Here is a 25,876-nt window from a genome sequence, read left to right as displayed (position 1 = left end):
AAAAAGTCAACACAGAGCTTTAAGTCTGAGCCTGTGAATAATGTGAAAAGATGTAAGCAAGCTCCTCTTTAAGTCACTCAATTTAAGCTCCAGCTTTTTTTGTTGTTGCTCCACAGGCCTGAGGATCCGCTTGTTCAACTTCTCACTGAAGATTCTCACCTGTGCCCTCTACATATTAAGAGTCAGCTTGGAAGATCTGAAGGAGAAAAATGGGAGCCCATGGTGAGAGTGAGACTCTACCTCTCCCTATTCAATCACTGTTCCTATTCCACTTGTACATAGTAATTCTTTTTTATTAAAAATCAAAAATGGAGGATAAATAAAAGCTAGAAAAGAAGAAAGAGGAAAAGGGTGATAGTCATGTCATCACAGGGTAAGTAAATGTTAAAGCAGTCCTTCCAGATACTCAAACTCTACCGCACAAAAAACATTAAAGCTGAGATAAAATGAGTGAGATAAAAACAAAGCCATGTATGTGTAATGTTACTTTATTAGTCCATCACTCCCTCTGTTATCTGGCTTCACAGAGCCCAATATCAGCTGTCACAACCAAAGTCTGTTATTAACAGGTCTGCACATTAGGAAAAGTGTATTTACAGCATTTTAATCTAGCAATTCCAAACAATTTCCAAAATATTTTTTTTTTGTTTTCCATTGTAGAAAACGGTAAATGTAAGTGACTGCAGCGTGATGGCTTAGCGCTTAGCTCTGTTTCCTCATAGAGGATCCTTGTTTCAGTGGCTGGTAGGGCCCATCTGTGTGCAGTTGCCTCTGGGGACTCACAGATAAACATGTTAGGTTAGTGCTGCCTGTACTGGACTATAACAGACTGGCCAATAAGATTCTTCATCTCGAGGGTTTCACTGAAGGTTGTCAGGAGAGCATAAAGCATAAAGGATACAGTACCATGAAGTATTTGCCACTTCCCAATTTCAGCGAAAAAAACAAAGAAATCAGGGAAAGGGCAAATGCTGTTTCTCGACACTGTAAGTATATGTGAAATATTCAGTTTTTTACTTTCACAACAGTTATTTATTTTATAGTGATTATATAATTTTACTCATGTTGTGTGCGTGTTTATATGAACAATGTGAAAAAGTTGCTCATCCTATGCAGTTATGTGGATGTTTGACTCCCAGTAGACGTGTTTCCTCCCATTCAGACGTTCAAACTGTTACTCTGTGTTTATCTTTTCCTTACTCCTGTCCGTAATACAGTGCAATGAATCGAAGCAATGGTTGGAATGATACATCAGAGCCACCACAAATCAAATGGTATGTTCATGTTAACATGGCACTCCATAGTAAAATTAGTGGTGCACAATAGTAAGGTTGATAATAAATGCAGATGCAGTGAAGTGTGAGTAAAAGTTTCACATTGTTTGTGACAGGGAACGCATTTTCTGGGTGAACAGACGAGAGTCTGTGTGGGCAATACAGGTGAGCATAATACCGTTTCTGTGTGCATAAATCAAATTCCATTCCATGAACTCAGTCTCAATGCATAATTCAGCCCAGAAACACCACAAGCCATTTATTAGAACAAAACACTGCAGAGTATGGACGTTCCCCGCTGAAGGCCGAGAAGAGTCTGCATTTGCAGGGTTCATTTATCTCTCTCCCCTTTGCTCCAGGTGACAGTGGCCTTAATCAGTTTTTTGGAGACTATGCTTATCACATATCTCAGCTACAAGGTAAGAGACTGACTCACACTACAAATTTTATCTTTTTAATTCTTATTGTCCTCTTGCAGCTTCTTGATCTAAGTCCAACGCTTTGTTTCCTGTCTTGCGAACCAACACTTTCCAGCCTCATTTACATTCCCCAAAGACAGCCCCATCACAGAGCCAGCAGTCTTTGCTGCAAATTTTCAACTCAGACATCTAGCACACTGTCTCAGAAAGAAGTTGAGATAAAGGCTCTACAGAGCTTAAAGTGCTGTTTGTGTTTTGTCTACAAACACGTGACAGAAAGATGCATCACAAGTGTATTTAGGTCTGATTTGCGAGCCTTGCAAACCTTAGCATTGATTCTAAAGTCGCTGGAACTCTACCAAAAGATTTAAATATCATTTTTCTCAAAGTTATTCCCTCGTGTGGTGTTTTGATGATTTTGGAGGGTGCGATCAAGCACATCCACCTAAAACCTCCCACAGGGGCTCAGCTGAGTGCTCATTTTCATATTGATCAAACCATTAAGTGAGCGCTGGTACCTTATGAGTGGTGATGATATGGTCATTTAAAGTGATCACTCTCATCAGGAAACCATTTTTTTTAATCGTAGGATAACAATGATCACTTATTGTACTGGTTTTTCAGCTAATCTTCTCTCCCCGAACCAGCCGAATGCCACAGAACACAATCAGTTCCCTTCGCTGTAGCTGTCAAGAGTTTAGGTTCAGCTTTCCTTGAATCTGTGACACATCTGAGTATGCACTTCTTTTCTCAGTCCTTGTGCATGCAAAAGGAGGATTGTGCACATTGCAAGTAAAATATAAAAAATATGTGTTAGTGAAATGCACGGTATATAGAAATACAGAATATCTGATGGCAGACAGAATATTTGAAACATTTTACAATCCACACAAACATATCTTCATAACAGACCATTCAGTTAGCTGTAATAGCTCTTCTCAGATATTTATTGAATTGAGCAGCATCACATACTGTCCATATTTTTTTCTTTACTTTTTAATCTGTTAATGTATTTAGAAATTAAGATTTTAGGAATGAACACACTATTAGTTTGGATTTGAACATCTCCCACAGCTTTCCCTGACTCTGAATCTAAGTTGCACCATTGCTTTCATCTCCTGTTGAGATCCTCAGATGTTTGCATCACAAGTGTAAATTTATAGTGTTCTGCTTCTTGAACATTATACCTTGACAGTGAAAATATATGCAGATATATTTTTACTTATGTTCTCATTCACTGCTATATAATACCAAATGGAATTATAGTGCACAGAGACATTATGTAACACACGTGTAAATGAGCAGAGGCTGCATCATACAGTCGATTATGTAAACCCTTCATTATGAAAAGAGATTTAAGTGGTATATATATATATTAGAACCTTTTTATCTTCACTTTAAACTTTGTATCTTACATTTAACCACAGTAGCTAAGCATAACAGGCAAAAACTACAAACAAGCACATTTGAATGCTTTAAGCACAAAGTCAGGTGTTATATTCAGATACTGACACTAAAATTGTTAATTTCAAAGAACCATCTCCTCTCAACAAAGATTTTAGACGTTAGCACAGAAAGTTGTTGTTGTTTTTCCTACATGGTGTTGTTTTATGTTGATGTCCTCCATCTACCGAAGGCAGACCCCTGCAGCAGATTCATTAAATTGTATCCCATTAATTTCCTTTCTAGGGAAACATTTGGGAGCAGATCTTCCAGATTTCCTTCATCCTGGAAATGATCAACACAGTGCCATTTATAATCACAGTGAGTAACTTAATCAGTTCGCCTTGTCCACAAAACAAGATCTTCAAATATCAGATATGTACAATTTTGAATTTAATGAGAAACTACCTAATGCATCTAAATTTCTTTATTATTTGTATTGGGGATTGTAACGTCATGTTATATATGAGGTATGTTAACTAAATATCGCTTTACTAATATACTGTATATTTTCACCCTGTCTCTTTCTTTTCTTCTTTAAGATTTTCTGGCATCGATTAAGAGACATATTCGTCCCTGTGTTTCTTAACTGCTGGCTAGCCAAAGGTGCTCTGGAGAATATGATTGTAAGTTTTTTGCCAATGTAAATAAAGTGTGTGTTGCATCTTACACACTAAAGCTTGATTGTACTAGAGAGAATAAACAAAACTGTATGTTTTCTTTATTACTATGGGCTTTGAGGTTAAATTATCTGCCCTCTAGCAGCCATATTAGAGCTCATGAGTAGCATTGTGTAAGTGCTCAGTGGGTTGATACAATGTAACAAAACAGAATTTAATTGACTAGGCTAATTCATTTCTTTCTGGTTAGCTGACACTCTCTTTTTGTCGACACTGATATGTGCACAAAACAACATATCTTTTTGAAGCTACATTTATCTGTGGTTACTTTGATAAATTAGCCTGCTGTCTAATTAGCTGGCTACAAAGCTAACACAAGCCATGTTATTCATGTTTAGCTGACGTATTTAGGAGAAAACAAAAGACGTGTTTTTTTAATCGAACAGCAGACTTTCATATTCACGCTGCAGTAGGCTTTCAGACATACTGTGTTTTCTCACTAGAAGCTAGCATAAGGAAGAAGCAAGCACTTTTTCTTTCTTTTAGAATTGACTGCATGTTCTTGAGGCTAGTGCACGGCATGCACGGCAGGTATCGTGGCCTTACACTCATTGGTCCACTTTATTAGAAATACCTGTTCACTTTCTCATTTATACAAATTTCTAATCAGCCAATCACACAGGGTAGGTGTGAAAATATCCAGTGACCATTAGTGACCATTAGTAAATGCCCTGTTGATACCAGAAGTCATAGTAGAATGGTCAGACTGCTTGAGCAGTTAGTAAGGCAGCAGTAACTCAATCAGCCACTTGCTACAACCAACGAATGCAGAAGAGCATCTTTGAGCAAAACTAACTTTGAAGCAGACAAGCTACTGCAGCTGAGAACCACACCAGGTGCCACACCGAGGGAACTGAGGCTACTGAAGCTACAAAACTGAGTAAAAGAAGACTGGAAGAAACATTACTAAGTCTGAGTGTCAATATTAGTGGTTCAGGCTGCTGCTGGTGGTGTAATGGTGTGGGAAATACTTTTTTGCACACTTTGGGCCCCTTATCACTTATTGCTCATCACGTGATTCCTTTATGACTACCATATACCCATCTTCCTGTGGCTGTTTCCAGCAGGATAACACACCATCTCACAAAGCTCAAATAATCTCCAACTGGTTTCTTGAACATCACAATAAGCTCATTGTACTCAAATGGCCTCCATAGTTCCCAGAGATTGCCATCATGGATGTGGAGCCAACAAATCTGCAGCAACTATGAGTTGCCATCGTGTCAATATGGACAAAAATCTCTGAGTAATATTTCAAACACATTGTGGAATCTATTTCGTAGAGAATAAAGGTAGTTCTGAGGGCACAGAGGTTTCAACCCAGTACAAGCAAGGTGTACCTAACAAAGTGGATAATGAGTGTATATTGTTTAAAGTTGCAAGTAAAGCAGTATATGTTTAGAGTACTACCCAATATCAAGAGCAAGTCGAGCCAAAGCAAAAAGTACAAGTGTGGGCACGGCGAAGTTTAATAAAACACAGAGTTCACAGAAATCTGGTGTTGTAGTATTAGTGTTGCCCAGAAGGGTTTAACAGGTACATGAAATTCAAAGCAATTCCATTGGATCCACCTGGTGCAGTGTGTGCTCTTGCTGTGATTCAGATGAGACAGAGTAAGAGCTACATGCCAAGACGGTAGGTGGCAGATGGTTGAATCTGTGGCCAGGGGGGTGGTGGCAGGCAGAACATGCTAACAAGGTGCAAGTGAAAATGAGTCGTGAGCTGCCACGTTGGAAGATGGACAGTATGCTAATATAGGAGTATAAAAAAAATCTTCCAAAGAGGAAAGGGCACTCGTTTTGGTGTAGTTTGTGTGTTAGTAAAATAATGGACTACAGTTACGTAAGAGATCTGAGCTTTGATTAATTAAATTAAATGATTTTAATTTGGTTTGGAAGGTATTTGTACGTGTGATGCAGATGCCCTTTTAATAATTTGTTTTGCAAATATATTTTGGTCCAGTTGTCCTTGAGAAATTGTTTATTTTTGCTATCACAATTGGAAAATGTGTCATATTTCTCAATCAGCGGTATGACTAATGCACTGAACCTCTTTTCTTGTGTCCAGAATGATTTCCATCGTGCCATCCAAAGGACCCACTCTGCCATGTTTAATCAGGTGTTCATCCTCATCTGCACCTTACTGTGTCTGGTTTTCACCGGGTGAGTCAGCCTCTGTTCTCGCTGTTAGTCACTGAAGTGCATCTCTGACCGCTGGGGCAAAATCTGTTCTCTGAACCTTGTACCACGTAACCCCAAAAACATCGTCTCACAGTTGGTGGTCTGCATGGCTTATTATCTGGTAGAAGCAATATTTGTTGTAGAAACGAAAACTGGAAAAAGCAAAACATGTAGCTATTCAAAGATCTGTTGAAAGCAGGCATTGTGAGCTACGGTTGGTTATTGGTTAATGTTTTTTAAGAGGTAGTATCCATGAAAGAGATATGTATTTGCTACTGTTGTTGGAAAAAGAAATGCTTATAAAAATGCACTGATGATCAGCGTCAGAGTAAACAGACCTACAAACACTGTTATTGTATTGATAACCTTGGTGTCACTTTAAATGCCATACTGAGGAGAAGCCCACGTTGGGCTGATCTTTGGGCCTTTGTTCTTGGTCAAATTGAATTGTAATATCCAGTCTAGACATGACTATATTACCATAGTGAAAGAGATTGCCTTAGTAGAATATATCCCCTTTCATATGTTATATTTTAATTATCTTTACCCGTAGGACATTTGTCTGGTGTCATTGTATGATTCCTCGTTTTTATGCAGGGCTTGTGGGATCCAGCATCTAGAGAGAGCTGGGAAGAACTTGACCTTATTTGACTCGTTCTATTTCTGCATCGTTACTTTCTCCACCGTGGGCTACGGGGACGTCACGCCACAAATCTGGCCCTCCCAGCTGCTGGTGGTCATTCTCATCTGTGTTGCCCTGGTGGTCCTGCCGCTACAGGTACCGACTCTGTGCTAAATTAAAAACCAGCGATTCGCAAAGTGCAGTGAAGGGTTGCGGTTTGTTGTAAGCCTTGTGTTAGGTCTTAATCATAAGGAATTCTTTAATATTCTGCAGTCAGTGATGACCTTTGTGTGGGTATCATCAGATATTAAATGACATTTTCATGCTGGCCTGCAGCTCGTAAAAGTCTAATTTGGTCCTTCGCTTCTGTGACATTTTTTTGGCTGCAGAAGAAGTTTGCAAGTGCCAGTCAAAATCCTGGCTCACATTTGCTGCATCATTAGTCCACATATATACTGTGTTATTTATATTTAAAGACTGCGAACAGGTTCATCCCTTCACTTCGGGCGGACAGGGACAGCATCGCTAGCGGTAAGCGTAAAGGAGGTGGGCTTGCTGTTTTAGTTAACAACCGGTGGTGTAACCCTGCCAACATAACAATCAAAGAAAGGATTTGTTGCCCGGACACTGAACTGTGTGCTGTTGGACTCAGGCCGTATTATTTACCCAGGGAATTCTCTCACGTCATCTTGGTGGCTGTCTATGTTCCTCCCTCTGCTAACCCCACAGCTGCATGTGACACTATCCACTCTGCCATAGCTCGGCTACAGACTCAGCACCCGAGTGCCTTTATTGTGATCTCGGGTGACTTCAACCATGTATCACTGGACAATACACTACCAACATTCAAACAATATGTGGACTGTCCCACCAGGGGAGAGAAAACTTTAGACTTACTGTATGCTAACGTCAAGGATGCATACAGCTCCTCCTCCCTCCCCCCACTTGGTAGGTCAGATCATAACCTGATTCACCTCACCCCCCGCTATGTGCCAATTGTGAGGAGGGAACCTGTGACCACCAGGACTGTTAGGAGGTGGTCAGAGGAGGCAATAGCGGAACTACAGGGCTGTTTCGAGGTGACCGACTGGGAAACACTCTGTGAGCCTCACGCCGAGGACATCAATGAGCTTACTGAGTGTATCACAGGCTACATAACTTTCTGCACCGACTCCATTGTTCCAGCTCAGACTGTTCATTGTTACCCAAATAACAAGCCGTGGGTGACTAAGGACATCAAAGCCCTCCTCAACAACAAGAAGAGGGCTTTCAGAGGGGGCAACAAAGAGGAGGTGAGGAAGATCCAGGTGTTACTAAAGGACAAGATCAGAGAGGCTAAGGACAATTACAGGAGGAAGCTGGAGTGGAAACTCCAGCAGAACAGCATGAGAGAGGTGTGGAGGGGCATGAAGACCATCACTGGATTCAGGCCAACCAACAGCAGGGGAGCTGAGGGAGGTGAGAATAGAGCCGACGAGTTGAATCTGTTTTTCAATAGATTCGACACCACAGTGTCTGCTCCCACCCCCACAACCTCACCTGCAGTCAGCCTGGAATCCAGAGCCACACCACTGTGCCAGCCTCTCTCTTCACATGTTGCCTCCTGTGAGATTCCTGACACCCCTCCCCCACCCATCACCTTCACTCAATACCAGGTTGAGATGCAAATGAGGAGACTTCACTCAGGCAAGTCTGCTGGACCAGACGGAGTGAGTCCCCTTGTCCTCAAGACCTGTGCCCCCCAGCTGTGTGGAGTCTTTCATAAACTGTTTATGCTGAGTCTGAGTCTGCAGAGGGTCCCGGTGATGTGGAAGACATCATGCCTCGTCCCTGTACCAAAGACGCCTCGTCCCAGTGGCCCCCAGGATTACAGGCCCGTGGCACTGACCTCCCACATCATGAAGACCCTGGAAAGGCTCATCCTGGACCAGCTACGACCCATAGTAAGACCACACCTGGATCCCCTTCAGTTCGCTTATCAGCCTCGTCTCGGAACAGAGGACGCCATCATCTACCTGCTCAATCGTGTCTACACCCATCTGGACCAGCCGGCGAGCACTGTGAGGGTCATGTTTTTTGACTTTTCCAGTGCTTTCAACACCATCAGGCCGACCCTCCTGGGTGATAAGTTAGCAGCGATGCAGGTGGATGCTTCTCTGGTGTCCTGGATTGTTGATTACCTGACAGGAAGACCACAATATGTACGTCTCCCACAGTGTGTGTCTGACAAGGTGATTAGCAACACAGGGGCACCACAGGGGACTGTCCTCTCCCCCTTCCTCTTCACCCTCTACACCACAGACTTCAGCCACTGCACAGAGACCTGCCATCTTCAGAAGTTTTCTGATGACTCTGCGGTGGTTGGATGCATCAGCAGGGATGATGAGACAGAGTACCGGGCTGTGGTCGACTCCTTTGTCACGTGGTGTGAGCAGAATCATCTGCAGCTCAACGTGGCAAAGACCAAGGAACTGATCGTGGACTTCAGGAAGACCAGGAAACACTTGACCCCTGTTTCAATCCAGGGGGTCAGTGTTGACATTGTGGAGGACTATAAATACCTTGGAGTACACATTGACAATAAACTGGACTGGGCTAAAAACACCACAGCACTTTACAGGAAGGGCCAGAGTCGTCTCTATTTTTTGAGGCGACTGAGGTCCTTCAACATCTGCCAGAAAATGCTGAGGATTTTCTATGAGTCTGTTGTGGCCAGTGCGATCCTCTATGCTGTTGCATGCTGGGGGAGCAGGCTGAGGGTCGCAGATGCCAACAGACTCAATAAACTGATCCATAAGGGGATGGAGCTGGACTCCCTCAAGGTGGTGTCGGAGAGGCGGATGCTGTCCAAGATAAAGACAATGTTGGATAACACCTCCCACCCATTCCATGACATGTTGGTCAGTCACAGGAGCTCGTTCAGTGAGAGACTGAGATTACCGAAAAGCACCACTGAACGACACAGGAAATCATTCCTGCCTGTGGCCATCTCCCTGTACAACGCATCCACTTAACACACTGTTTGCTGCTACAGCTACACATGTTTCTTTTCCAAATATTTATTTATAAGTGACTTATGTATGTATGTATGTATGTATGTATGTATATATATGTATATATTGTACTATTCTTAGTTAGCGTATTGTCTGTCTTGTCTTAATGTTGGTTTAAAATGGAGCACTGTAACAAAAAATAATTTCCCCCAGGGATCAATAAAGTATTCTGATTCTGATTCTGATGTCTCAAAAAGTTTCTGTCCCTGTGGAGCAAATGGAGTGAGAAGTGGAGATGAACTCCCACTGCTGCCAAATTACTCCACTAGTAGTTTTCACTCCATCTGTGTCCAGACAGAAAATCTATCTCATTTTTTATTATTTATTTCATTCTTGCTGCTTTTGACGTCACTCCACCTTTGCTGTCATTGTGTCAGTTTGAAGAACTAGCATACCTGTGGATGGAGAGCCAGAAGTTGGGGGGGAACTATAGTCGACATCGGGCGCAGACAGAGAAGCACGTGGTGCTGTGTGTCAGCTCGCTGAAGATAGACCTGTTGATGGATTTCCTCAACGAGTTCTACGCTCATCCCAGATTACAGGTACAATGAAAAGACCAAATGATATGTTAATATGCTGCTATTTTGCTTATTTCCACTGTTTCCACTATATCTTCTATATTTCTATTGCATGCTTTAATCATGAGCATGAGACATGAGACCGGTTGTGTAATTAGCTAAGTCAGTAGTACACAGTGACTATTCAATATAAAATAAGGCAAAACCTTTCAACTTGCCAGCCTAAGAATCAGCTGATTTTTCGCTCAGCCCGTGGAAGGACAGATGAACTGTATGTATTGTTTTCATAAGTCAGAGGAATCACTACTCCTCCTGCAGTATTTGGTAGAACTTAGTGAAACCTCCGTGCAATGATATCCTAATAGGTCTTCACCTAAACTGTGCTCAAGGTCATATTTGTCATTCTCAGTGGATTTTAATTGTTATTAATTGGTCCAGTACAGCTGACCAATGACAAGAAAACTTCACTGTCACTGTACTTCACACATACAGCACAACACAGTAACACAATAAGCTGTGCACTTTGATGAATATTGAGCTGGATAAGCTACCATGCCACTAAGATACTGGTTTATATTATAACTTTTTATATTATAATATTTTTGTACTTTATTGGATGTTTTACTGTGAAAAAGTTGCAGCTTTTTTGTTTTATATCATTTTTTTCCCTCAACATTTGGTATCAAGAAAAAAAGAGCACTTTGCCTGTGGATCTTGACATTGGAATGGGTGTAAAGTTGATTTGGTTGCAGTTGTCAGAGCTAAAATGTGTTCATCAGTCATGAAAAATGTATGTTACTTTCTCCTGTACCAATGAATTTATGAGGGTTTAAAAATACTGGGGGAAAAAATCAAAGGTCAGCTCATGCCTGTGTACTTCAAGGGGCTGTAACTCTTTGTAGGATGAAGGTAAATGTTTTGCATGGCTTTATTATATATACACTTTGGACTGACTGACTCACTTTTTATAGATTTATCCAGGGTTTTTGTATTTCATGTTTGTTTTGGGTTTTTTTTGTAGATTTTAATTTTCTTGTTTTTTTCTCTCTTTCTCTAGGACTATTATGTGGTGATTTTGTGCCCGACAGAGATAGACATTCAAGTTCGTCGAATTCTCCAGATCCCCCTGTGGTCCCAGAGGGTTATCTACTTGCAAGGATCTGCTCTCAAAGACCAGGACCTGATGAGGGCCAAGTGAGTAAACGCATAACATGCACATATTAAGACCAACACCTAAAAACAAAGCTCTTGTGCGTTATCTTTCTGAAAGGTTCAGATTTCAGTAGAGCTGAATCTGATTGGTTTTATTCTTTTTATTTTCTGGATACGACTTGGAATGTAATTTAAAGTGTTGCTTCTCAACTGGCAATGCAAAGCCATTGAAGTGCAGTTAGAGGGTGAGATACTTACAAATCAGCTTGGCTGGCCTCTGCTTTCACTTCAGTGTAATGCAGTTTTACTCCACAACGATCATCTCCTCACTTCAAAGAGCAAACTCTGCACAGAAGCAGCGAGAGAGATTGTGACCTGTCAGTTTTGTTTTCGTCAATCAAACCCATTACTGCACAACCGCGGCATTCGTATCTCGTAGCTCGGCTGCAGATGTTGAATTACAGCCCTATATCCTTTTCTTTGAAAAGTCTTAAGTTTGTCCAGAAGTTCACTCCTCTTTTCCAAGATGCCCTCTTTAATGTGCAGCTGTTCAGGTGCTGTGTCATTTCATATGCACCGATATGTGACCACACAGCCAGCTTACCTTCAAATGACTAACCTCTATCGAGAACATGCAGAGGGTTGGTGTGACAGAAGAGGATGCTAGGAAGGGTGAGGTGGAAGCAGATAAAAAAAAAGGAAGAAGCAGCTCCTGTGTTGCAAGCACTGCATTCTGATACGGTAGTGTTTTCAGAGATCAATTGGGCTTTTAACCTTTTGAGCCTTTGTAATGGCATATTAACGCTCATCTATGCCTGGCTTTAATTTAATGCACTGATCTGTTAAAATGAGGTGTTTCACACCTGGTTGAATGACCTCTTTCCTGCCTTTCTATCTCTCTTTTGTGTGTCTCTTCCAATCTGTCAGGATGGACGATGCTGAGGCCTGCTTCATCCTGAGCAGCAGGAACGAAGTCGACCGAACGGCAGCTGTGAGTCTCATCCTAAACTGTGTCATGATAATGATTATTTCAAATAAGCAGTTTCCCTTTACACCCTATTTCCCTTTGATATTTGCCAGGGAAGTTGTAGATGAAAATGAGCCACTGGACAAGTGAAATAACACAATTTTGCTCCCTCACAGGATCACCAGACTATTTTGAGGGCATGGGCTGCAAAAGACTTTGCTCCAAACTGCCCTCTCTACGTACAGATTCTCAAACCAGAAAATAAATTTCATGTTAAGTTTGCTGGTGAGTGTGCAAAGAATTCATAGCTTCTGAAAAACAGTAATTTGGCATGTTGTTGAGACACAGGCCAGACTTTTTCTTAATTTTGCAATTATTCCTTTTCAATTAGATCATGTAGTTTGTGAAGAGGAGTTCAAGTACGCTATGTTGGCACTCAACTGTGTGTGTCCAGCCACGTCCACTTTAATTACGCTGTTGGTTCACACCTCCAGAGGACAGTGAGTATCCGCCAACATTTATTTGCAGTTATTATTCTTTCCCCTTTTCATTTTTTTCTTTTTTCTTTTTACAATTTTTTAAAAATACATTTAATTTACTTATTAGTGCAGCACGATGATGCAGTGGTTAGCACTGCTGCCTGATTATTTTGGGAAACCTGTTATTAGACTAGATTTTCCAGTCCTGCAAACAGGAGGACGTTTTTGGTTCCTTTGGATAAAGTCTAATTTCAACACCTGCTTCTTTTCATTTTCCTACACTAAACCAACCATATTTGGTATTTTTCCAGTAAGTATGTGTTACTGTAACACAAATTACCCGGATAAAGTAACAATTATTTGGCAGTTAAACTAAATCTGCATGTCACAGCAAATCCATCATGTCCAAATTAACACTGTCGGATTTGATTTCAACACTATTAAAGTGTCTATATGGGTCCACACCAGAGAGTGTTAATTTAACTCTTTTTGGAGAGTTGGTACGTTAACTCTGATTTAGTGTTAAACACCAAATCTGTCTGGAGTTGATAATTTAACACTTAAGAGTTTATATATTAACTCTCAAAGAGTATTTTAGTTTAACTACGGAAGAGTTATCTTCTAATTCATTCTAAAAAGCGGGAATTTTACTGTTCTGAACTTCTAGAAATTTCTTTTGGAAATAAACATTTACTAAAAAGATGCAATGGTTTTTGAAAAACATTTATTCTGAACTGTGCACCACAATTTCAAAACATTTTCTGAAAGATGTAACAGTATACATGTTCTCACTTTCATTAGAATTTTGTTTATCAAAAGGTCTGACATGGTAAATGCAAATAACAGCATTCTCATCACTTATTTCTTCAATACAATATGCATGTCCTTCATTCATCCCTTTGTGGAACTTCAACGCACTTCTGCTCTCCCCCATATTCCATCTTCACAAGCATATCCTGTGCGGAGATCGAATAAAAATTAGTTGACACTAATTAATGGCACAAATAATCCAGTAAACAATTGCAGCACAGTTAAAAAAAAAAAAAAAAAAGTAATCCTCTTTGAGCCATTACTTGTGTAAAGTATTTTCCCAAAAGACAAGGACGCAGGCAACAGGTAATACTGAACTAAATGTAAAACCTCAACCTTTTTCATTTTTACCCAAACCGTGTGCACAAAACTCTGGAGGGATCTAAATGCTAACGTAGAATCCAGTCAGGACGTCAGCTACTGCTGTTTGCTCGGTTTTTTTTTATTTTTATGGGCGATCGTTTTCAGGCTTCAAGTAGCACCATTATACCAACATTTCACATTCTAGACATTGTTTTAGGTGTTATTGACCAAAAGTTTGACTGAAAATTCACATGCAAGCTTTTTTTCAAGGCTGTGGTATTTGCCCGCAAACAATACCTTTCAGCTAGCTAAAACAGAATATTATGCTATCACCGAGCAACATGGCTAATGCCTTTCACACAGCTTTGTCTCAACTCCAAAGAGCCACAGAAGTAAAAGCTAATAACAATTGAAACAGTCTTTGAAAAAGTGACTTACCAAGCATGGCAAACAACTCAAATATGTAGCAAATGTTCTGAAACGGCTTCACTTCAGCTTCGATTGGAGCCTATGGTGCTGGGGGCGGAGTCTGTGAATTTACTCTGTTGGTGTCATAGCCCCTGTAGGAGTTCAGAGTTAAGAGGTCAAGAGTTAATGTTTCCATTGTAACACCTCCAGATTTGACAGAGAAACACTCATTTTTAACACTCGATTTTAACTACTATCATTTTACACCTCAGAGTTACATTAAAAGAATGTGACTCTACTTAGAGTAAAATTAACTCTACTTTTGCAAGGAGACTATTAACACCAAAACATTTAACACTTTTGAATTTGCTATACTTAAGGAAACAAGTAATGGAAGCCCTGTGTAGTTTTTTTAAGTGTCTGTGAGTTCTGTAATTGCTCTAGAAGACATAGTTTGTTGTAGCCTGTGGACATTGTTTTTGGATTTCAAGCTAATAAGACCTATAAAAACCATATTTTTACTCCTTAAGAATTTACTCAACAAATGTCTGTGTTTCTGCCTACATAGCAACTCAGCTTCTCTGAAAGGTTTCTATTCAGTAAAATTTCTAATCTTCGCTTTGACTAAAGAGTTGAATATTTGTGGAGAGATTAAATCTCTCTTTGGGATTAATTTGAGAGGAGGATGACTGTGTGTTCTGCACACAGTCTTTACAGTTACACAGACTGCACTCGGTACAATCTCACTACTCTACTGTCACCGCTGCCTCGACTTGTCACTGTCGAGTCAGTGAACATTACACTTTTTTCTTGTCAGGCCATAAATCTGGCTGTTTTTTTTTTTTTTTCACATTCTGTTCAGTCCGCAGGAGACACACATCCATTTTCATTTCCATTATGGAAACTGGCCCCAGTTTGTGCCTTAGACAAGATGACAGAAGACTTAATTTGTGCCAGGTTTCAAATATAATTATGATGTACACAATCTGTCTTACATCAATGACCCTAAAGCCTGTTGTGTCCTGATATTGTTTGTGACTAGAGTTGAGGAGGCTGGAGAAAACAGGGTCAGAAAAGGTCATGAAAGGTTTGATTTATCAGTACCGAGAGACAAATAAAGTGCAATTTGATTTAAATGTCTTCTTTCTCTGACATTCAAATTGGTTCTGCGCCAGAGTTTAAGATCACAGTCTAAAATATAGTAAGAATGTAGCATGTAGCAAAAAGACTATGGGACACGAAACATCAGAATGAATTGTTCTGTTAATACAAATTCAGGGAGGGGCAGTTATCACCGGAGCAGTGGCAGAGGACATATGGACGCTGCTCTGGAAACGAGGTCTACCACATCCGCTTGTGTGACAGCAAGTTTTTTGGGGAGTACGACGGAAAGAGTTTCACCTATGCTTCCTTCCACGCCCACAAGAAGTTAGTACATTTTCTTCTAGCTCAGTAGAGTAAGATCCTTTCACATTAGAGTAACATCTCTGAGAGCAAAAACCATGTTTGTGTCATTTTGATTTCAATCGTCAGGTATGGCGTGTGTTTGATTGGAGTTAAAAGAGAGGACAACAAAAGCATCCTCCTGAACCCCGGACCTCGCCACATCATGGCTGCCACCGATACCTGCTACTACATCAACATCACCAAAGAAGAGAACTCTGCTTTCATCTTCAAGCAAGAGGAGAAGCACAAGGGCCTGCCTGTCTCCGGGCTCTATGACGCCCCCTCAAGGCTACCTGTGCACAGCATCATCGCCAGCATGGGTAAGACTGAAAGCCACAGGCAGGAATAAATGATGTTTACAAAAAGCGCAGCTGATAAAGAAAGCAGAGAAAATAGGAAGATGGGAGGGTTCTGTTTGTGTGCTTACTAGGCTCACTATCTGATGGCTGAAACGGTTTCCATAGAAGAAGAGAAAATGGATGCTTTGTTGGTGGTTTACTCTAAATTGCACTCACACTGGGCCTTTCTGAATGCTTAGGGCTGCCTTGCTGATGCTTTATGCTTTCACTGACTGTTAAGCATGATTTTTTTTTTTTTTTACTTTGTTGGCTGACATTGTTGTGTTGTGCTTTTTTTTTAACCTGTGAAAGTTGATCAGGCCACTTCATTTGGTAAGTTTGTGCATGAGGCATCAATTTTCTATTATTCACACATTTTATTTGGAATCATTTGCACAATAACACCTCACACTTAGCCTAAAAATGTTTCAACAGAATGATATATGTATAGTACATATATCAAATCTGATATTGTGCATATATCTTTGCCACATATCTTGTACAACTCTGTATCCAAATAAGTTAGGGTGCTTTAAGTAACAACACTCTGCAAATATTAGCCTTTTTTAATTGATCAATTTGTTCTCTTTGTACATTTTTTAATAAACACGAGCTTTGAATAACGCTAATGCCAATATTTGCATTCTGTTTTAATCACCTTTCTTCGTCACAGCATCCTAACTAGTTGGAAACAATTGTGCTTGATATAACTGATCTATCTATTTTTCATATTTATGATATGATGTATATCATACATCATAGGGATATATTTACTGACAGATATGCTAAGTCATTACTATATGCATGCTTTTCATGGTAGATGGTAGCTTTGTGCTTCAGAAAGCAATACATTTTCTCCTCAAGGTCAAACTTCTGAGACTCAAGAGAGTAGTAGGAATATTACAGGCCAAGATAATGAAAAGTCTCAATATATACATAAAGCTATTTCTATATAGCTTTACAGTTGTGATAATATAACCCAACATGATTTCCAGGCACCGTAGCCATTGACCTGCAGCATCCCGATCCTCCTGAGGAAACCGGCAAACTTGCCCTCCCAACAGAGAATGGAGCTGGAAGCCGCCGACCGAGCATCGCCCCCGTTCTGGAAATCGCTGACTCCTCCTCCATCCTGCCCTGCGACCTCCTCAGTGACCAGTCAGAGGATGAGACCAACCAATCAGATGAGGAAGGCTCTGTAGGTTCAGAGTAAGTTTTTTTTTTTTTAAACTGAAATGTGCCCGTGGTATCCTTTGCTCTGTGCTTGATTGATCTCACCTCCCCTTCTCTTCTTTGTCTCTCAGCTGTTGTAGGATCAAAGATGGATGAGTTTGAAATAGGCATGTAATCAGTGTGCCGTGATGCTATTAGATGTGAAGTACTAGTGATGAATGTGTACAATCATGTCAGTGAGGATAGCACTTTTTCTCAAGTGAGGTTCTTGTATGGTGTCCCTGTATTGATTGCTGCTCTTAGCGCTCATTTATCAGTTAGCCAGGCAGAGTCACCCTGAAAGGGTTTTAGCACGTCAGATGTAGGCCAAGGCCCATGTGCTTTATTTTCTCCGTCTATGCGGTTTCTTAAAAGTGAGATAAGTTCAGGATAGATTAGGTACTGATCCCTCAGCCCATGAAAACCAACAGCTGTTAGACCCAGACAATGGTGAGTTTCATAAAGGTGGACCTAACATGGTCCTTCTGACCTGTGTGCCTCCATTACTGCACCCGTTGACGCTTCAGTAGTTTTTCTTTTTTAAGAGTTGTCAGTGCCGCATAGAAGAAAATTCAAGGTCCCACAGTGCCATCGTGTGGTGATCAGTAGGTTTACATCTATGATCAGCTGGAATTTCTTTTATTGGCAAACTAGAGGGCATCGTGAAACTCATTAGGATAATTGCAGCTGACCCATTACAAATCAAGGAGCACAGAACCAAACGGACACACAATCAAGACTTGATTAAAAATAAATAAACTTTGTAATGGAATTAGTCCTTCAGGCTTATAAACATCTGTAATTATAGTAAAGCAGCTGCAGAATCTAATAACAAACTGAAAAGAAGAAACATTAAACTGGTGATAATTCACTTAGTTTATATCATAAAGTAGTGATGAAAGAAGGAAGAGGGAGTTGGTGATGCTTACAGAAATTTTGTAACAGTAGAAGCCTCTTCAGAATCTCCTTAAATAAAGTTAAAAATTAACAGTCGCATAATATCCTAAAATATGTCACCGCTGATATTTGCCTGATATTTCTTTAAAGCTTTAAAGGTGAGTTCTTTGAGTGTTTAAGTGTTTTTTTCTGTTTCTTTTCCACAAGCTTTGTGAAGGGCTATCCCCCCAACTCACCCTACATCGGCAGCTCTCCAACCCTGTGCCACCTCCTACCACAGAAAGCTCCGTTCTGCTGCCTTCGCCTCGACAAGGTAAGACTCAATGAAAACTCACAGTACAAAATCAACGCTTTTTTTAAACATCTGTTTTATCGTCGTGGTAAGTAACTGCCCTGTGGTTTGTTTCCTAAGCGCACAGGAATACTAGACCTTGACTAAATTTCTGTTGAATTGTCTGTCTCCATCCAGGGCTGCACACATAACAGCTTCGAGGATGCCAAGGCATACGGCTTCAAGAATAAGCTGATTATAGTGTCTGCAGAGACGGCCGGAAATGGTCTCTACAACTTCATCGTCCCTCTGCGGGCTTATTATCGGCCCAGAAAAGAACTCAACCCCATAGTGCTGCTACTGGACTACCCGTAAGACTGTTCAGTCTAACATCCAACACATCCAGACCAGCGTTTATTAGATTTCCTGACAGTGATGCGAAAGCCTAAAGCTTTTCAATATCACAAGAATTTGAGAGTCTTATAAAACTTGTTTTTTTGTGTGCTTTTTAAGAATAGTTGATGATGATATAACCAATGAAGGAGGCCCTCTCTTTGTTACATGGATGTCAGTGTTACTGCACAGTGTTGATGAGACTGGTTTATCATTATTGCGGTGCATGGACTTCTCTATAGGATCATTATTTTAGCAGTTTCAGATGTTACAGGCAGCAGATTATGGTGCAGGCATGAAAATGACAGCAATATAATATCTCTATAAGGGCTTGCTTATTATACCTGGAAGGATATACTTGTTAACCTAGCCCCAACATTGAGAAAAAGCTGTGTACTGTATATGATTAAGTTCACCAAACAGAGAACTGGAGTGAATTTCAGGATTTACAAAAAAAATTATGTTTGCAATTTAAGAAATTCAGTCAATCAGTGGATGACAAAAGATGAAATTATATATATTTTTTTTATCTCTGTTTCTTTTTTCTCTGCATTATTCATAGACGTCTGCAGTGTTTGTATGTTAGGGCATGTATATTTTTGTGCATGCATGTTGCAGTGGTCCATTTTTTCTGCTCTAACCCACTGCAGGCTTCATTAACTTTGACCTCATTTCTGCAGTTTGCTGAAACAGATGAACGATAAAAACACAGGGCCAGGAAAACAAAGTGGCCCCCTCAGGAATTTAAATGTCAGGCAGTTTTTTATAAATCCTCCAAATGCATTGAACAATTTATTTCTCTCTTAATCCATAATGAATTCAAACAAATCTTTCCTGCCCTCATCAACAGGCAGATTTCAGGAAATTACTTGTACAGTTTCGTAATCTGTCACTGGGGTTTACAAAGATAATTAGTGTGGGATGCTCAATTCATGTTTCCCGTTTCCCGCAGGCCAGACAACCATTTCTTAGAGGCCATTTGCTGCTTTCCAATGGTTTACTTCATGGCCGGCACAATTGATAAGTAAGTGTTTATATTATAAAAGAAAACGCACTCGGTTAATCACCTAGCTTAATGTATGAAATAATTTTTCATCCAGCCAGCAGAAGTACAGCTCCAGGACATCTTGGACATCACAGTTACACAACAACTTAAATGCACTGTAATCTTTAATGGCTCTTGAACACATTTGCTGCTGATTTGATTTTGTGTTTTATAGGCACATTTGAATCAAATGTAGCAGTTTGATTGCAAACTATATAATACATTTTTAAATCATTTTAATCTTTTCTGTGTTACCTGAGGAAGAAGACAAAGATGCTTGTCAGTGACGTTCAAACGTGCATCTTGCAGCTGTTACTTGCAGATTTTTGAGCTGGAACAAAGCAAGCACTCAGTGTTTGACTGAAGCAGGGAAAGCAAGTGGTAGTTAGTTTGAACCTAGTGATTTAAAAACTTCACTAATGTGTAATTAAGCTGTCAAGAAAAAATGGCTTCTTTGCAAACAAAAATGAATGAACAATGTAAAGAGGGAGTCACCATAGCATTATAGTCTAAACATTAACAAAAATAATAGCTTTATGGAGACAACTGTACATTGAAACCTAACTTTTAGTTCTGCAAATATGATTCTTTTAGTTGAGTCATGGAAAAAAAACAAATGGAAAACATGCAGTTGAAGATGTGCTGCGTTTATTCAGTCCCGTAAACCAAAGGCGTGTACTACGAAGCTGGATTTGTAACTCTGGTTTTCAGTTTCATGAAGGTAGTTCACCTCTTACTGGTGTGCATCACCATGGTAACTTATACTGAAGATCTAACCTGCTTCGGGGCAGGTTGTACTCGAGACGAGAGCAACAGGCACGAAAGTCCCGCCAACTGACCAATCAGCTCTCTGGAAAATATTCTTAGAAGCAACTTAAGTTTTTAAATGTTGACTGCAAACAGTTTTACAATAATTATTCTAAAAACTTAAATTTATAAAAAACAGGAGACCTGTTTCTTGAACTTGTATCAAATTGTTTATAACCACATTCGACTTCTGTTTTTAGATTTCTTTCTTTTCATTAATCGCCATGTTGCCGCAGCTAAAAGAATAAAAACTCAAACTTTACTATGCACATCTACATATTATTTAATGAAATAACAGTAAGAATCTCAGCTTCCTCCATGTCTTAAAGTGCTGACTATGTAATGCTGCTTACAGTCAGCATTTTTGTTGGTTTTGCTTTCTGGGTTTATGGCTAGACTTTATTAATATACTTACCATCACTAAAAGCATATTTGTAGAAGCACGTTTCTTACTAAACTACTCAATAGTGTTTTCCCGTTAGATGCTCACACCACTAATTTGTCTGCTGCAGCTGTGTTGCTTTCAGCCAGCATTGTGTGTTTAACCTCCAAAATTACCAGTAGACTCGTCCATCAGACGGTCAGGCCTGTCAGATGCTGCCAGTGCCGGTCGTCTCATGTGAACATACGAATAACTAGATGGTTAAACCCCAGTTTAATCTATCGAGTTGATAAAACCTTTCATGCAACTACTTTGTCTAGTTCTTGATGTTAGATGTAGGGTAAGCCAGACAACAGAAATATATCCTGGGTATGTTGAATGTGCTTGGTAGTGCACGTCAATTCTGACAAAAAATAAATATATTTAGTAACCACTAACCTCTATCTAAAACTTGTTTTTGCAGTCCAGCTCATTATAATTTATTCATGCATAAAAATCCACTTAGTAAACTCCTCACCTTCTTGGTCGATGCAGATTTGGACATCATAAATCCAATTTCTGTCTAAAAGAGGCAACATTAAAATGTTTAAAATGAGAGAAATGTGCCATAAAAAAATCAGCTCAATTTGAATTTGATGGGAGCAACACATCTCAAAAATGTTGGAACAGGGCCGTGTTTACCTCTATGTTGCATCTGCTCAGTCTGTAAAACTCTATGTAACTCTGTGTAGCCTGTAAAACCTGTATGTAACATTCTGCATTGATAGTGGCATTAAAGATATGCATGCTGACAATTGCATGTGTACTAATGTGCACCACACTACATAGAGACGTGCATATTTTTGAATGGAGCTCTGATAACAAGCAGAATGGTCCCTCTGCTCTTTAGTTCAGAGGACGCAGCATCCATGTTTGCATCACAGAGGTTTAACCTGGTGAACTATTTTAACAGACAAAGATTTCTGGAAGTGTTCCTGAGGCCATGCAGGCATCTCCATGACAGCCGCCTGAGGGTCCGAAGACCACGAACATCCATTATTAATTTTTGCTGTTTTGATGATATTATGTACTGTAGATGATGAGATATTCACAGGAACATATTGAGAAACATTATTATGAAATATTTCCTAAATTTATAAGCACTGTTTTTTGCAGATTAGTGAACCTCTACCCTTTACTATTCCACAATGCTCTTTTTTTAAAATATATATCAAATCATGTTACCGATCTGTTGCCAGTTAACCTAATTAGTTGCAAAATGTTCTTCCAGCTGTTTCTCTCATTCACACTTTTTTGAAAGGTGTTGCTTTCTTCAAATTCAAACTTGACTAATATTTTTCATGAAATAGGAAAATGTCTCAGTTCACACATTTGTTTTATATGTTTTATATATTCTTTAGTGAATACAATGTGGGTTTATCAGATTTGCAAGTCATTGAATTCTGTTTTTAAATTTTACATGATTCCAACTTTTTTGGAGTTGGGGTTGTATTTACTATATTACTCTTATATTTACCGTTTTCTAACATGTCATAACCTATTAATCACTGCTGCTTTCTGAATGGGACAGCTTGGACAACCTGCTGCAGTGTGGTATCATCTATGCTGACAACTTGGTCGTTGTGGACAAGGAGAGCACTATGAGTGCTGAGGAAGACTACATGGCAGATGCCAAGACCATCGTCAATGTCCAGACAATGTTCAGGTAACATAGAGCGTGCTTTAAAAACTCAAAGGTGTCCTCCCACCAGTCTCAATTGTTCTCACTCCCCCACTCATCTTATTGATCCAGGAACAAGTTCATTAAGTTCATCTCAGCTTCTCTCCTCTTTGTGCGCTTGGCCTCTGTCTTTCTCACTTTGCAGAGAAAAAGGTTCATGATTTTATGTATTTTGTGCCTCTGTTGGGGAAGAGGTGTCATGCTTGTTGATTACTGTACTAAAGCATTTTTCACAGAGACAGCTGTCGTTGAGAACATGTTGGAGTTCTCGTTAGCTCTTGTTAACATGCCCACGTCTAACAAAACCAGAGTACGGCAATCGCACTTAACACAGTGAATTTTGGGGAGTCTAATGTTTTTGACCACAGTATAGATCGCCTTGTGCGAGCTCACCCTTGGTATGTATGAGTCAAGATTCTGGTTTTGGCCTAAGTGTGCACCAGATTCACTTAATTAATGTCTTCGTCTGTTCTTACTGCAAAGCCAAAGAGCAAATATAAGCTTTTAGAGGGGGTTTACAGAAAGGCAGAGCTCATCTCAAAGACAAACTACAGCTGCCAAAGCTGTGAAACTGCTCATTTATTTAGCAACTAAAATTAAAAGCATTTATCACTGCCACACCATGTCTCTCTCAACACAAAGCATTTTGTCTTTCCACTGACATCCCTCTCACTTTATTTCCTCCACACTCAGGTTGTTCCCCAGTCTCAGCATCATCACTGAGCTCACGCATCCATCCAACATGAGGTTCATGCAGTTCAGAGCCAAGGACTGCTACTCACTCGCACTCTCCAAACTGGAAAAGGTGAGTGTTTCGTGTTCAGTGTCTTTGACTTAGATCGTTTTATTTTCTGGACAATCGAAAAATATCTCAGTATCCCAAAGAGAAGTGTAAGCACTTTGGGTTGTGCATTATAACTTGCAGCCTATGAAGTCTTCTTTTTTTTTTTTTTTACCTTTTTGCACTGTATAAACTCATCTGGCCAATTTTTGTGTACACTTTGCTAGTTTTAAGTTGGACCCAATTTGCTTTCAGAACTGCTGTAATTCTTCGTGGCATAGATTCACACAGCTGCTACAGATTTGGCTGCACATCCATGATGACAATTTCCTGTTCTACCACATCCCAAAGGTGCTGTATTGGATTGAGATCTGGTGGCTGTGGAAGTCATTTGAGTACAGTGAAGTCTTTGCCTTGTTTGAGATAATTTGAGCTTTGTGACATGGTGTGTCCATGTTCTGGAAGCAACTGTCAGAACATGGTTACGCTGTGGTCATAAAGGGATGGGCATGGTCAGCAACGATACAGCAGGCTATGGCTTTTAAATGATGCTCAGCTGGTACTAAAGTGCCAAAGTGTCCCAAAAAATATCCTTCACACCATTATACCACCACACCAGTCTGATATGATATGCAAAGCAGGTGGATCTATGCATTTATGTTCTTTACACCCATTTTCTGAGCACACCATCACCATTGCAACAGAAAACCAGACTAATCAGACCAGGCAGTGTTTTTTTCAATATGCTTTTTTTGGTTTAGCTTCACCACAAATCTGTTCTTAACTGTCGATAGGGGCACAAGGTGCTGCTGTAGCCCATCATCTTCACATTTTGTTGTGTTGTGCATTCAGAGAAGCTTTTCTGCATACCTTGGTTGTAACAACTGGTCATTTGAGTTACTGTTACTGTTGCCTTCCTATGAAGCAGCGTGGCCATCCTCCTCTGAATTTTGGTATCAATGAGCCATTTTTCTCTTTTTCAGATTATTCTATATAAACCCTAGAGATGGTTGTGCAGGAAAATCCCAGTAGATCAGCAGTTTCTGAAATATTCAGACCAAACTATCTGGTAGCAATACCCACACCACATTTAAAGTCACCTTTCTTCCCCATTCTGCTGCTCAGTTTGAATTTTAGCAGGTCTCTTGACCATGTCTACATGCCTAAAATCACTGAGTGTTGCTGCTTCAATCAGCCGAATAGATTTTTGTGTTAACAGTTAGTTTAACAGCTGTACTAAACAACATGGTCGGGTGAGTTTATATGACATTTAAAGAGTTAGCTTACTTTCCAGGAAATCAAATAAACCCATTAATAATTTTTGTCACACTTCAGGCCTCTTGTGAATGAATGCATTTGTTTAATGCAGTTAAATCATCATTACTAACAGATAAAGCTTGTATGTATCCCCACTCTTTCTTAAATCTTTTTTTGGCTCCTTTTTTTTGTTTGTATTTTGTTTTTTGCTTCCAGATCGAGCGTGATAAGGGCTCCAACCTGGCTTTCATGTTCCGGCTGCCGTTTGCTGCAGGCAGAGTGTTCAGTATCAGCATGCTGGATACACTACTTTACCAGGTGGGATAACAGACTTTGAACTAGTTCGTTATGAAATAGTTAAATATAGACCTGTCTGTCAGCGATTTCATCCTTAGAATTTGTGCTGCACTAGTTCCTCTGTCTGAAAGTTGTGTCTAAAAAGGTAACGGCTGTTACATCAGTATTTCCTAGTAAGGTGCAGTTTATTGTCTAAAGTAAATGTGGTTTTTTTTTTTACGTGTTTAAGCCTCAAATGAATATCCTACAAAAGAACATTTGTGCCATTAAATATTAATGAGCATAATGCACAGGATAAAATAATTTATTGCAGGTGTTATAAAGAAAACTTCCCCTCAGAGCAATTGCAAAATGTGTTTGCGAAAGCTTTTAAACTTATTTTTTTAAACCACAGTCATTTGTCAAGGACTACATGATTGCCATCATCAGGCTTCTCCTTGGTCTGGACACCACGCCTGGTTCTGGGTACCTATGTGCTGTATGTGGAAATTTACTTTTGCATCTTACCAAGTGATTTGTGCATTTTAGTAATTTCATCTGTGATGTGCAGCAACTTTATCGTCAATCTCTCACTTCAGATGAAGATCACAGAGGAGGACCTGTGGATCAGGACCTATGGCAGACTCTTCCAGAAACTTTGCTCCTCCAGCGCTGAGATTCCCATCGGGATCTACCGGACCGAGTCGCATATGTTCTCAACCTCAGAGGCAAGTTCACTTTGA

The 25,876-nt window shown here is 40.0% G+C and overlaps 1 protein-coding gene across 1 annotated transcript in view; it reads left to right on the top strand.

Annotated features, from left to right (window-relative positions):
• kcnt1b (potassium sodium-activated channel subfamily T member 1b) overlaps nt 1–25,876 on the top strand; it is a 66,537-nt gene extending 40,661 nt beyond the window's left edge. The window contains exons 5-28 of the mRNA XM_085367489.1: nt 117–222; nt 1,218–1,274; nt 1,391–1,439; nt 1,634–1,693; nt 3,383–3,457; nt 3,679–3,762; nt 5,884–5,978; nt 6,594–6,774; nt 10,049–10,213; nt 11,247–11,383; nt 12,269–12,332; nt 12,485–12,593; nt 12,700–12,808; nt 15,587–15,736; nt 15,842–16,074; nt 17,088–17,301; nt 18,409–18,514; nt 18,671–18,843; nt 19,818–19,889; nt 22,670–22,804; nt 23,513–23,624; nt 25,074–25,175; nt 25,549–25,632; nt 25,733–25,876. Coding sequence (XP_085223615.1) covers nt 117–222; nt 1,218–1,274; nt 1,391–1,439; nt 1,634–1,693; nt 3,383–3,457; nt 3,679–3,762; nt 5,884–5,978; nt 6,594–6,774; nt 10,049–10,213; nt 11,247–11,383; nt 12,269–12,332; nt 12,485–12,593; nt 12,700–12,808; nt 15,587–15,736; nt 15,842–16,074; nt 17,088–17,301; nt 18,409–18,514; nt 18,671–18,843; nt 19,818–19,889; nt 22,670–22,804; nt 23,513–23,624; nt 25,074–25,175; nt 25,549–25,632; nt 25,733–25,876 — 2,816 coding nt within the window. The remainder of the gene's footprint in view (nt 1–116; nt 223–1,217; nt 1,275–1,390; nt 1,440–1,633; nt 1,694–3,382; nt 3,458–3,678; nt 3,763–5,883; nt 5,979–6,593; nt 6,775–10,048; nt 10,214–11,246; nt 11,384–12,268; nt 12,333–12,484; nt 12,594–12,699; nt 12,809–15,586; nt 15,737–15,841; nt 16,075–17,087; nt 17,302–18,408; nt 18,515–18,670; nt 18,844–19,817; nt 19,890–22,669; nt 22,805–23,512; nt 23,625–25,073; nt 25,176–25,548; nt 25,633–25,732) is intronic.

This window comes from Diplotaxodon limnothrissa, linkage group LG12, assembly GCF_057381915.1.
Source record: "Diplotaxodon limnothrissa isolate DT_005_m linkage group LG12, D_limnothrissa_male_GT1.1, whole genome shotgun sequence".
NCBI lineage: Eukaryota > Metazoa > Chordata > Actinopteri > Cichliformes > Cichlidae > Diplotaxodon > Diplotaxodon limnothrissa.
The sequence above is the reverse complement of the archived record's forward strand: the minus strand, read 5'-3'. Positions and strand labels throughout refer to the sequence as shown.